At 42.9% G+C, this 12,585-nt stretch overlaps 2 protein-coding genes across 4 annotated transcripts; one reads left to right on the top strand and one right to left on the bottom strand.

Moving 5' to 3' along the window:
- Positions 1-30: 30 nt before the first annotated feature.
- Positions 31-7,487, top strand: LOC310989051 (ceramide synthase 5-like). The gene is made up of 10 exons (XM_083975934.1): positions 31-283; positions 1,561-1,663; positions 1,887-2,017; positions 2,102-2,159; positions 3,494-3,544; positions 3,688-3,780; positions 4,245-4,373; positions 4,670-4,776; positions 6,137-6,293; positions 6,831-7,487. Exons 1-10 carry the CDS (start codon positions 108-110, stop codon positions 6,972-6,974), a joined length of 1,149 nt encoding a protein of 382 aa, XP_083832060.1. The 5' UTR covers positions 31-107; the 3' UTR covers positions 6,975-7,487.
- Positions 7,488-7,594: 107 nt separating this feature from the next.
- On the bottom strand, positions 7,595-11,660 carry LOC310989092 (NACHT, LRR and PYD domains-containing protein 3). Of its 3 annotated transcripts, XM_083975989.1 has the most exons (9): positions 11,547-11,626; positions 9,717-11,333; positions 9,461-9,622; positions 9,164-9,337; positions 8,863-9,036; positions 8,428-8,601; positions 8,161-8,334; positions 7,895-8,062; positions 7,595-7,786 (listed from the first exon to the last, which is right to left on the bottom strand). In XM_083975989.1, exons 2-9 carry the CDS (start codon positions 11,321-11,323, stop codon positions 7,717-7,719), a joined length of 2,703 nt encoding a protein of 900 aa, XP_083832115.1. In that variant the 5' UTR covers positions 11,324-11,333; positions 11,547-11,626; the 3' UTR covers positions 7,595-7,716. The 3 variants fall into 3 exon arrangements, with proteins under 3 accessions (XP_083832115.1, XP_083832114.1, XP_083832113.1); XM_083975988.1 differs by having other exon boundaries at positions 9,164-9,622; positions 9,717-11,330; positions 11,541-11,660; XM_083975987.1 differs by having other exon boundaries at positions 9,164-9,622.
- Between the last annotated feature and the right edge of the window lie 925 nt (positions 11,661-12,585).

Below are 12,585 nucleotides of genomic sequence, written 5' to 3'. Positions count from 1 at the left end.
CTCCGCCAGTTTGGGGTTTTACCACCACCTGTGTGCGTGTGTTGTTTTGTGTGTGTGTGTTTTTTTGTTGTTGTGTTGAGCTCGAGTGTCTCCTCCTGTTTCCCCCGATGACTTCCTCTATCTCCGCCTGGATTTGGAGTGAGAGGTTCTGGCTTCCCGAAAATGTCTCATGGGCGGACCTGGAGCATCCACCACCTGGTGTGGAGTATCCGCGAGTGGGACAAATACTTATCGCCCTGCCGCTGGCTGTCGGTGTGTTTCTACTACGGCTGCTGTTTGAAAGGTAAGTTAACTCAGACAGATGTTGGTTTCAGATGTCATGTAGCCTAGTCTCGCCCACATGTGTGTGTGTGTGTGTCTCCCAGCTCTGTGTGAGTGCATACTGTAGCTGTGGGATTCAGCTTTAAATCCACAAAGAAAACATCACTCCAAAAAGAGTTAATCCTTGTAGCCTAAGAGTATTACTTTATGGAAAATTAATGATTTCAGGATTTAAACGAGCCCCTGATCTGAGATCTGAGAGTCAAACTTCTGGAAACTTGTTGTAATAGCCTAATATGTCACTGTGATTCATAACTCACTGTTGTGGCTTTTATCTCCTCATATGGCACTGATCTTTTTTTTCTGGGAAATCCTAAACCTGCAAGAATTCATTGTTGTTGCCTCTGCCTCCTATTTAACGCTGTTAGCATTCCTCTGAGGTGATGACTAATAGAAATGAACTCTCTGGCTTGATGTTTACCTTGCTCAGCAGGGTTAGTTTCATAGGATAGGCCTAGTTGAGAGGAGAAACAGAGGCTGCACAGAGTTACATGATTACATGATAACTGGAAATGAATCTGACTTGGGGCCTTTTTAAAGTTTTCCCCAGTCCTGACTTTTTTTTTTTTTTTTAGCACACAGAGTGCCATCTTTTTTTACAGCAGCTAATTTTGAGGTTGTGTTAAAGGGCCTCAGTCTAACTTTCTGAGGGTAGCCTGATATTTAGAGGAAAATCACCAGTGAGGGGACAAGCCAAAGTCCACTCACTCTGTGCTTCTATTCATTCAGCCCTTTTTTTTCCATGTTTGGGGAGAAACTCCTCCAGATAAGTGGGGTGTTGTCAGATTGAAATGTAGCTAATAAATGGCTCAGAGTTTGAGCATGAACACTGGTCAACTTAACCAGATGATCTTGTGACACCCATCAGTATTTTGGTTAGAGGCCCTCCCATCTCTGTCTCCCATACTCTCACATGACAGGTCATCACGCTGTGTTTATACTAGGTGCTACATTCCCCAGACGCTGCTATAGCCTCTATTATGCTCTCGTTCCCTCCCTCTAAGACGCACACACACACATATGTCAGATGCAACTTTGCAACTTTGTGGGTGAACTGTGAAAGTTCGACGCTTCATGTCAGTTAAAGGTTCCTCTGCTTAGTCCATGTTTCTGTAGCCTGTACAAGGTATTTACCTCCTCTTTCCGAATGTCCCTCCTAATACCACACCATCTCTGTGTCTCCTCCCTACCCCCACCCACTTTTCCCTTCTTTTTTTGCCTCCGACTGTGTGTATTCAGGCTAGTGGCCAAGCCCTGTGCCCACATACTTCAGATTCAGGCGGGAGTGCCTCGGCGAGCTCAGCCCAATGCTGTCCTGGAGAGGCTGTATCAGTCCAAAGCGGTACATAAGGCCCACGTCTGTTCTGTTCTGCAGTCCATTTAATGTTTTCCCCCACACACTACTGTACACTGATGTTGCTGCACTGGAATACGCCACCACACGCATAATGACATGATGAGAAAATACCTCTTACAGAGCGACGGCCATACCTACTCGTACTGTGGTTTTACAAGTAGAGGCCGTGGAAAGCGAGTCGTTTGTAATTGTCATGTCTTGTCTTTAGTGTCCAGACACGAGGCAACTGGAGGGACTGTCCAAACAGGTCGACTGGGATGTGCGGAAAATACAAAGATGGTTTCGCGTCCGTCGGAACCAGGACAGGCCCAGTACGCAGAAAAAGTTCTGTGAGAGCATGTAGGTCTCTACAAAGGTTCCTACTAAATGCAGTTCATGAGTGAAGATAAGTCAATATGATATGACTCTTCTCTTTTATTCTAGGTGGCGATTTACATTTTACCTGGGGATTTTTATCTATGCCATGCGCCATTTGTGGGTGGTGAGTTGAAAATGGCATACTGCATGACTTTGTATCTGCACTCACATGATGCACAACTTTTGGAGTTAAACCAGAAACCAGAACCTGATTGTGTTTGTTCTTCAAATCACAGTTTTGTCTCTTAACAATGGTGAAGTTGTCATATGTACACTGAAACAGGTTTTCTTTTGTTGTGTTGTGTTCATTCCTACAACTGGTATTTATAAAGCCCATTAAAAAACGGCCCTCCCAGAGCATTCACAACAGGGTTAGGGTGTGTGTTCACCTACTTTAGCTCAAAAGTTTAGTTGATGAGTTGGATGTATATGAGAACAAAATGCAGTAAAGTGCAATGGAAAATGGCGATGCAAATAAATCATGACATTTACGACTTCTTTGTCACTCAGGCTGCCACTGAAGAGAGAATAGCTGCAGATGTGTGAAGGAGTTGATTTCATGTTTTTAAAGTTTTTCCACCATTTAAGGACTGAGTGGGTCAAAATTATTTCTATTGTATCTATTATCATTTCAGTCACCCATCTTTCTCTGCATTGGGTTAATGACCCCTAACTGGAGAATCAGTAACATCAGCTGTTTATCTTGATCTATAAAACTTCCTGGAGTTATATAGTGCCAGATCACAACAATCTGTTGTGCTTTGTAATATTGACTGCAGTGATACAACAGGCATTATTATTTTATGGCTGCTAAAATATTTTGCACCACAATAAACATGACAACACATTATCCTAAGTCAAACAGCAGGTTTTAAGAGGAGCTTAGCGGTGCATAATTGTGGAGCAAAGTGCAAAATTTCAGAGCCAGTAAAATGCTTCAGTGACAGTGAAGAGATAAGATGTTTATCTTTATTTTTAAGATTCTTAGTGAGCTGACCTACCTGCATGTAGCGTGATCATGCAGGCCTTGAGCTATAATTGACACAATCTGCAACACTGATTTTCCAACAGCTATCAAATATCTAATAAAACCAGCAGTGGTTGATCTCAGAGTTCCAGGAGGTATGTCGTTAATCAGGGAGGTAATGTAGAAATGTAGCAATCATTAATGTAATTTAACAGGAAGCCAGCGGAGGTTCAGTTTAAACCAGAGTGATGTGGACTTTCCTCTTGGTTCTCGTTAATTGCTGAGCTGCAGAGTTTTGAATGAGCTGAAGTCTCTCAGTGGGGCCTCATATTAGCTTCAGATTAACTCAATTACACTGGAAGCACACCAGAAATTGACCTGATGAATACTTCTTTTAACAGGATGAATTATCATATCAAGCAAAATCTGTTGACATGTTGCAAAATCTGCAGACTTCTTGAATCATTTACACATTTTTCTGTTTTATTCAGTCGCCTTGGATGTGGGATACCAGACAATGTTGGTACAACTATCCTTTGCAGGTTTGTTTTGTTTTTTATCATTAACTCAACAGTCATATTCAGCTTGTCTAAATCATCTCTCTAATCAGTCCAATAGCTTCATATATGCAGGCCAGTGTGTTATGTTTGTTTGTTAAAGGTGTTTCTGTTTCTCCCTCCTGAAGCCGATGAGTCCTGGACAGTACAACTACTATGTAGCTGAGTTGGCTTTCTATTGGTCGCTGATGTTTTCCCAGTTCACAGACATTAAGCGTAAGGTGAGTCAACATGAGCCCAACTAGCGCTATTGTGCTGCCTCTCAATGGCCCCACTGAATACATACCGCTCTTTGTCAGAGCTGTTTTGCCAGTTTTACTTATGAACTTGTTTCATATGCATATTTCTCTATTGTGATGGTGTCTTAACAAGCATAACTTTTACATAATTTATTGTTAGCAGCACTGACGAATGATCTTCTAATTACATGCTTTGGCAGAACAGGTTAGAAGATCTTAAGTGCCATAAACACACACAGCAACAGTGTGGCATCCGAGTATCGGGTCACTGTCTTTCAGTCGCTGTTGCAACTTCCAGTCTTGATTAAAGTACAAAGACCAACAGCCGACGATTAATCTACAACTAGCCACTTCATCTTATTGCCCTCTCAAGAGATTGTACATTTCCAGCGTCTGAGTAAGCAACTGTCTCTTTTTGTCATCTCTCTTCATTTCACTGGTGACAGGATTTCGTCATCATGCTTGTCCACCATCTGGCCACCATATTCCTCATCACGTTCTCCTATGCCAACAACATGCTACGAGCTGGTTCTTTGGTCATGTGCGTGCACGATGCATCAGACATCTTCCTCGAGGTAACAAAAAAAAAAGTGATGCAAATTTATTTTTGGTGTTGTTGAATGAAACAGATAGGAGGGACTTCCCTCAGCAAAGACACACATTGTTGTACAAATTTTAGATGAACATAGCCGGAACCATGTGAGAAGTGATACTACTGCGCTGTGAGCAACTTCTGCCACAAGTTTTGACAATAACACACAAACACACACTCACACCTCCCACTGACATGATAGTGATAAGATAAGATAACATGACATTTTGTTTCATATTTTAACACTGTGAATCATTAATGCTTTATTTATCTCTCAAGGCAGCCAAGCTGGCCAACTATGCCAAGTACCAGAGGCTATGTGATGGCCTGTTTGTGGTGTTCAGCATAAGCTTTTTCATCGCTCGACTTGTCATCTATCCTTTCTGGTGAGACAAACAAAAGTTGCTTTACATAACAATTCACACAACACACACCCTAACACTAGATTAGTTTCATACCCACTTACTGAACATCCTCATTGTTGTGCTTAAGCCCCAAGATTAAAAGTGTTTTACTAAATGAATTAACAAAAAGAAAGAGTAAATAGAACTTCAACCATTTTTATTACAGGCATTATTGTGATCTCCTTTGGAAGGTCTAATATATAATATCAAACTATTAACAACAAGGGTCACAGCATCACTTATGCCTAGAACACAAAATACAACCATATTTTACTGACTTAAAGGAGACATATTATGCCCCTTTTCCACAAATTAAAATAGTTCCCAGGTGTCTTAAAGACATATCTGTGACATGATTTGGCCAAAATACCCCAAGGTTCAACCATCACAGCTCCCTTTGGATACTCTCAAAACAGCCCTGTTCAGAACAGCTGGTTTCAGTGCCTGTCCCTTTAAATGCAAATGAACCACTGCTTGCCCCACCCCACCCCTTCTACCGGCCCTAGGTAGGGGTGGTATTATGCAAATTCAAGTCCTAGTTACATCACAGGAAGACAACTGTGGGAACAGCTCGTAAAACCACGTGGATTTCAACCTAGGAAGCCTGCACATTACAGATATTTTTGTCAATTCTCACATTTTTAGGGCCGGAAAGCAAGACAAAAGCCCCGTTTCCACTATGCGGTGCGGTACAGGTCGGTACGAAACGGTACGCTTATTTCAGCGTTTCCACCCGTTACCCGTTAACATTTTTGTAACCCTTCTGGTTGGGGTAACTAGCACACAGGACCGGTTCCCTTGGGGAGGAGCCAAAGCACTGCGAGCTGGTGATTGGTCGAGCATATGGCATCATCGCGCAGCGCGACGGATATCTGAAGCATAACAACACAACCGCGCCATTTTTAAAAATTGTCTGCTAGCAACGGAGTCTGGAGTGCTGAGGAGGTGCAGGCTCTGCTCTCTATTGTTGGTGAGGAGGCTGTGCAGCGGGAGCTCAATGGCGCTGTGCGGAATGAGAAGATTTTCCAGCTGGTTGCCGTAAAAATGGCAGAGAATGGGTTCAACCGGACCGCGAGCCAGTGTCACTACGTAAGTCGACGTAGTGACGCTTCGACACGCACTCCGCCTACCCCTGAAGGTCCCCTTTATACAATGGAAACGCAAAGCTGACCATATCCGACCCGAACCGTACCCGTACCGATCCGTACTGTGCCGTACCGTACTGACAGTGGAAATGAGGCTAAACACCCAAATATAGAGCCTTCAAAAAATGATATTTCCATAATAAGTCCCCTTTACATAAAACTTAACCTTTCTAACTTTGTATGTGTGAATGTTGTAGGATTGTTTACAGCGTTCTCTTTGAGAGCTGGGAGATCGCCGGGCCGTACCAGGCGTGGTGGCTGCTCAACGGGTTGCTACTGGTCCTGCAGACTCTCCACATCATCTGGTTCTACCTCATCGCTCGTATTGCTGTCAAAGCCATATTCAAGGGAAAGGTCAGTCGTGCATTTTTCTGTGTGTGTTTTAGCCACGGTGCCTCTGGGGGTGGTAGTGTTGCTCACCATTTTAGTCCGAGGGAGATATCCTAACAACCATTAATGGATAACATGAAATTTTGTACAAATTCATGTCCCCCAAAAGAATGAAACCTACAGACTCACTTTTTACCAGAGTGTGACCATAAAGATGACATTTGGGTTTTTTTGTGATATATTTCACTGAACAAATTAAATGAAATTTGATACAGATATCCAAACTCTTCAGTAAAGTATCCTCACATCATATATTTTGTGCTGTCCTTGTGCTAACCCTAACCCTGGTATTGCCTCAAGGGCTATCAACAGATTCTGTGGTTTTGAGCAAAACAGCTTTTATTGCCATTTAATAATCATGCTTACACACTGCACTTGGGTGGCGATTCTGGTAAATCATTACCTACAAAAGTATTTTCTTTGTGAACATGTTAGCACACCAACAGCCTGCTTTAAATTTCCTCACAGTCGGTAAAACTGTCATGTGGATTCATTTTACAGGTGTCAAAAGACGACCGCAGTGACATCGAGAGCAGCTCAGAAGAAGAGAGTAATTCCAGTTGCAGTAAAACTCCCAGTCAGACTTTAAACACAAAGGACAGTAGTCACACTGGTCACGTTAATGGAGAAACTCATGACCACTGAGCACCAAGAGGAGGACGTTGACTTGCCATGTGGCTTTCATTCACCTCCAGCATGCCTGTGAGACCTGCCTTGTCAGTTGACTGAAAAGACAAACTCTTTTTTTTCTTTTTCTTTATTTTGCTGAGTTGTTCAAATGGAGAGAAGATTGGACACATTGCAGCTCTATATGTGAAATACAGACTTGGTACTGTGTTTCTGTGGTGTCAGGTTTACACTGTGTGAGGTTTACTCTTGCCTTTTGCTTACAGAAGCAGACAGAGAAATCTGTGTGGTCTGTATGCACCTCTGTGTGTGTGTGTGTGTGTGTATGTGTGTGTGTGAGCGAGTGTGTTTTCTCAAAGTTAGAAATTGGTGTAATGGTGTTAACAGTGCATTTTTACACTGCTACTGTCAAAACTCGTTTTATACACAGAGGTTTTTTTAGTGAATTGGTGATATATTTTATTTACAGGCTGTAAAACAAATCACTGCGTCTGCCTTACTGAATATGGTGCTTACTATTTTGTAAGCTTAGAAATGCCAAAGTTTTCATAATAAAAAAATGACTGCATCAAATCTAGTGGAAAAATGTGTTGAAGGGCCTTTTATTATGTTAAAAGATACAAAAGTTGGCTCTATAAGAGAAGGGCTTTTTGGTCCAACCTAAACATATTGTTTTTTTCTATCATGTGTGAATGGCAGCACTGAATACAATATATCATTTTGAAGTAGTCCATGAAAAAGATGGACTAATCCGTCTTCTTCAGTATCTTATTCTATCACACTCCTCCAACAAGTCGAAAGTGTCCTCACTGAGGTCGTTGTACCTCAGGCTGAAAGAATTAGACACAAAAGCAGCGGTTAGATGAAAAATGCTTTCCAGTCTTTAGAAAATTAATGTAAAACATACTGGCTCACAGTAGTTTAGACTTTATGCTTACCTCATCTCCTGCATGTTGGGGCTGTCCTTCATGACTTGGACAAGGGCTGGGATGGAAACATCAGTCAGAGAGTTGTTGCTCAGATCGAGCTTCTTCAGAGTTTTACTGGCTTTAACAGCAGCACACAAGTCCCCAACACAGGCGTCTGTTAGTGCCATCATTTCAACACTGTGACAGAGGAGGAAGCACATGTATTTGCATGTGGCACACAATTGCAATGTGGTAATGAAAAAGGATGTATATAAATAGAGTGTTTGTTAACTCACTCCAGTTCCTCCAACTGACAGCTTGCATGTGCAACAGCGTCCCAGAGATGTTTAACCCCTTGGTCTCCCACTCGATTTATACCTACAATCAGAGACTTCAGTCTAGAAGTCCCACTTATCAGCACTGAGGCCAACTCCTGGAAGACGGGCTGGGTCAACTCACATCGCTTCAGCCTGTAGGGTGGGGCAGATTTCAATAATGCTGTTACAAGAATTTCACTATATATTTCTTAAAATTCAAATGAGTGTTTATACAAATGACTCTACCCGAGGTTTTCCAGTGGACATCCGGGTTGACTGAGGGCTCTGCAGAGCAGCAGAGCCCCCTCCTGGCCCAACTCATTCACTGACAGATCCAGCTGTGACAGGACGCAGTGCTCTGACATCAAGGACTCCATCAAATGAGGGCAACAAGCATCCGTCAACTGACTATCAAACAGTCTGGATGAAAAAACAAAACAAAAGATACAATCACACAGTATGCAGAAATAGTCTTGGATATCTGAAACAAGAAAATGTGAAGACTCTGTAACTCTGGCTAATGTACACTCCAGTTACACAATAGTGTAGTTTCTTTTTTTTTTGCCAGTGACTAAAAGGATTTTCAACATTTTTTTCCTTTTTTCTTTGTAACATTTGTGAGTCACAACATCAACGGAAAAGCACTGACTGTACATTTATCATGTTGAAACACAGACTTACTTGAGGCTTTGCAGTTTACAAAGTGGGTGTTGCAGGGCCTTGCACAAAGCCTCCAGTCCAGTGTCACCAATTGTGTTTTGTGACAGGTCCACTTCTCTCAGCTCCGAGCTGCCAGAGCACAAAGCTGTGGATAAAGCCTCCATGGATGCTGCGGTCAAGTCACAGCCTTGTAGGCTTTAAAAAAAACAATATAAAGTTATTTCTCAAATCTTCAAGTACATACTGTATCTTAGGCATAAATAAACAGCACTGGTTGAATACAATATTTAATAAAAGAGTATGCTTTTGAAAATGTACATACTTTAGCTGCTCTAGTTCACATTTAGGACTATGGAGTCCTTTGGACAGTTTCATCAAGCCCTGATCACCAAACTCATTGCAACTGACATCACACACATGCAGCTGAGGAGCGCCTGAGGTCAGCACAACCACCAGATCTTCACAGCTGGCCTCTGTCAGTAGGCATACCCGAAGACTAGATAAATACAAAAACAAAACATCCTGAATGTGTTGATTGATGATTGTTGACTTGTGGTTTTGAAAATCTTTTACTTTTAACAGAGGCAAATATTTATGTATAAACTTGTGTAAGTCTGACCTTAAATTGTTGAGTTTGCAGTCTTTGAGTCCAGCACAGAGAATTTTGAACTTTTCCTCTCCGAGACGGGTATACGCGAGATCCAGCTCCTCGGTGAGTCCTCTGCTGACAGCTGACGCCAGATGATTGACGGCCCCTACATTAAAGTAGCTGCTTGACAAGCTGTGAAACACAAGTGCCAGATTCAACATGCGATGGCCCGCTAAACCCATGAACTAAGTGGTATCTCAATATGTGAACATTTCCAACGACTTACTTTATCTTGTGTGATAAGCTCATAGCTGGAGCCAGGACTTGTGCTTGCTCCTCTGTCAAGTTATTTGTTAAGTACAGATTCAACAGGTCCATCTCACCGAGACATGTGATGACGTAGTTCAGAGCTACACAGTCCTGGAGACTCAGGTCGCCATAGCTGAGGCCCCTTCGTGCCGACGGGATGATGATCTCGTTCACCAAATTCTTATTCTGAGCTTGATGAAGCAGATGGAAGCAGCGGTGGTGCATGTCTTTGCAATATCCCTTCAGTGTTTCCTGTGAGCTGCTTTTGAACCAGCTTTTGAAATCCACAATCTGATCTGGGTTGAACCGCCCAAGCAAGGTTTCCAGGGGTCTGTGCTGAGTTGGCTCTGAGAGGCCGGACAAGAAGAGATCGAGAAACTTGGCACGACCTTTGTGATCTTTCAGTATCTTCTCTGCTCGCTCAGATGTTGATGTTGTGTCCAAAAAGAAAGACACGGCCAAGATGAAATCCCGCATTAGCTGGGAGGGGAAAGAGAAGACACACGTGTCCGAATCAAGGTCCCCGTCTACTTGCAAGAAAACACCGAGTGATCCAAGAAACTGTTGCAAACCAAAGGAATCGAGTTCCTCTTTGGTGCAGGTTGAATGCTGGTCAAGGGAGCAATGAGAGGCCATCCTGCCGAGGGCCAGCACTAGTTTTCTTCTGCAGGCCTCGCTCAGGCCTGAGAGCCCCTGAATCAGGTGGACCAGGACGTCTACACACAGCTGAGATAATGTTTCAGGAAGTTTTGCTCCATCATCCATCAGGATCTTATAAATGGAACAAACTGTCCAACAAAATCTAGGAGAGGTGCAGAAATCATAAAAACCCAGAGTCTTTTCCATGTGCATCACTGCTTTATTGGCAACGGCTGGATCGGTGAAGAACCTGTTGAAGTAAGCCTCTCTTTGGGGCTTCAGAAAGCCCAACACCTCCACCCGGGTGCCGCTCAAAAATGCCAGACTTCCAGTCGGCCTGGTCGCCGCCACAAAGGCAGCTCCTTTCAGCAGCGACCCGTGAAGCAGACTGGCGATCAAACAGGCCACCGAGACCACCTGGCCGGGGTCAGAGCAGAGAGTGTGGGTCGAGGGGTCGAGGTTAAGTTTGTATTGATCCACGTCATCAAACACAAACAGCACATCCTCAGGCTTCTGTAAAATCAAGGGCGTGGACTCAGGAAGGATGCGGCTGGGATGACGTTGCATTAATGTCACCAGAGACTGCACGCCTTCGAGGGAAATGATATCCCTCAGCCGGATATAGAAGACGTAAGAGAAGTTTTGGATCTGCTCACCTTTGGCCCAATCCACAACTAGCTTCTCCAGTGCACAGGTTTTACCTGAACCCTCTGGACCCGTCAGTATCAGAGTCCTGATCCCACCGGACAGAGCAGTGTGGATGGCATGATCGAGGGAGGACAGGTTGTCGTCTACATTTCCCTCTGTCTGCTGCTGAGCCTCAGGAGTCAGCGGGGAGATGTACCTACTGTTGTTCATCACATTGACAGGCAGCTCTCCACCACTCAGTGTTGACACCATGTCCTTTGGCTTCAGGATCTGTGTGAGCGCCGCGTCTCTGTCCATTGTGTCGCTGCTGAGAATGTGAATGCAACACAACATAAAACAGGCTATAATTTGCAGTTATGAAGAAGTGACTCAACATGAGAGCATGCAAGGACTATTCATCATGAGTGCAAACAGATTACAGTGTAATAAACGGCACTCCCTACTTTGACAGCTGCCTACTCACATTCACAAAAACGCACATGGTAATTGTTTAAAGTACTGAAAAGGAAATGACAGTTACCTGAGACAGACTGCTGGGAAAAAACGACAATGACAATGAGCACAGGCTTAGAGAGATGTGTTTTAATGAGTGAGGTTACGCCTACTGAGGAATTACATACAACAACTTTTTTCCACTGTTAAACCGCGAGTGGCTCAAGACAGGAAGTGATGTTTGAGGGCGGGGTTTTAAGCCCGGGGATCTGCCTTACAGGCACAGCAACGCGCACTGTAGGCTACAATATTTAAGTCCGGTCTGTCAATGCAGCTGGATCCGTATCGTTTTATTCGTTTTTTTTCTCCTTCTAGATACTTTTTTTTTTCGTCGTTAACATTGTAAAAAAAAAGAAAGAGAAAACTGGGCAGATAGCCTGATATGGTTGCAAAATCCCGACACATGCCACAACTGCGTGACTTCGTACAAACTAGATTCATGTAGGCTAATCAAGGGTCGTGGTTTAAAAAAAATAAAAATCATAAGCATTAAACTTGCCAGACATTGTGACCTCCACAGGTGGGGATGTGTGGAGAGGTTGCTTTACTTTACTGTCATCATGGTCATAATCAGAAGTCCATATGTTTTTACAAACTTTAACACCCAAATTATACTTAGAGAGCTTCCCTTGCAGACACTGATACAGTAGCTAGAGATCAGTCTAATGTCTGACATGTGCTTCTGGGTAAAGTGAGCGTGAGCTGTAGTTTCTCTCAGTGAACACTAGGTGGCAGTGATGTACTTTATTTTCCAGAATTGTATGATATGAAGCATCAAAAATACAATTTCAGTTTTTGTTGTTTTAAATTGCAGATTAAATGTTTCCTCACTTCCAATGCAGGTTGTAAAGTAAACTGGGGCAACCAATGTTCCTTTTTTCTTTTTCTTTTTTTCTTTTTTTTCCAGTTTCACATCAGTAGTTGTAAACTTTGCAGCATGGTTTTATGGGGAAAGAGAGAGAATAACAAAATATACTGGGGTCAACATCTATTTATTTTTTCAAGACAATTGCATACATGATCATGTAGGTTAATGTGTCTTTTTTATAAAATACAGAAAATAGTGA

This window comes from Trachurus trachurus, assembly GCF_905171665.1.
Source record: "Trachurus trachurus genome assembly, chromosome: 7".
Classification (NCBI taxonomy): Eukaryota; Metazoa; Chordata; class Actinopteri; order Carangiformes; family Carangidae; genus Trachurus; species Trachurus trachurus.
Note: the sequence above shows the minus strand (reverse complement) of the source record. Positions and strands in the feature narration are given on the sequence as shown.

Excerpts from the sequence above, each read along its gene's own strand:
- LOC310989051 (XM_083975934.1), top strand. The coding sequence starts at position 108 with ATGACTTCCTCTATCTCCGCCTGGATTTGGAGTGAGAGGTTCTGGCTT. Across the intron at positions 3,781-4,244 it reads TCACAGACATTAAGCGTAAG|GATTTCGTCATCATGCTTGT; the intron begins GTGAGTCAACAT and ends CACTGGTGACAG. Across the intron at positions 6,294-6,830 it reads AAGCCATATTCAAGGGAAAG|GTGTCAAAAGACGACCGCAG; the intron begins GTCAGTCGTGCA and ends TTCATTTTACAG.
- LOC310989092 (XM_083975988.1), bottom strand. The coding sequence starts at position 11,323 with ATGGACAGAGACGCGGCGCTCACACAGATCCTGAAGCCAAAGGACATG. Across the intron at positions 9,037-9,163 it reads TGTGAACTAGAGCAGCTAAA|CCTACAAGGCTGTGACTTGA; the intron begins GTATGTACATTT and ends TTTTTTTTAAAG. Across the intron at positions 7,787-7,894 it reads CCCAACATGCAGGAGATGAG|CCTGAGGTACAACGACCTCA; the intron begins GTAAGCATAAAG and ends TAATTCTTTCAG.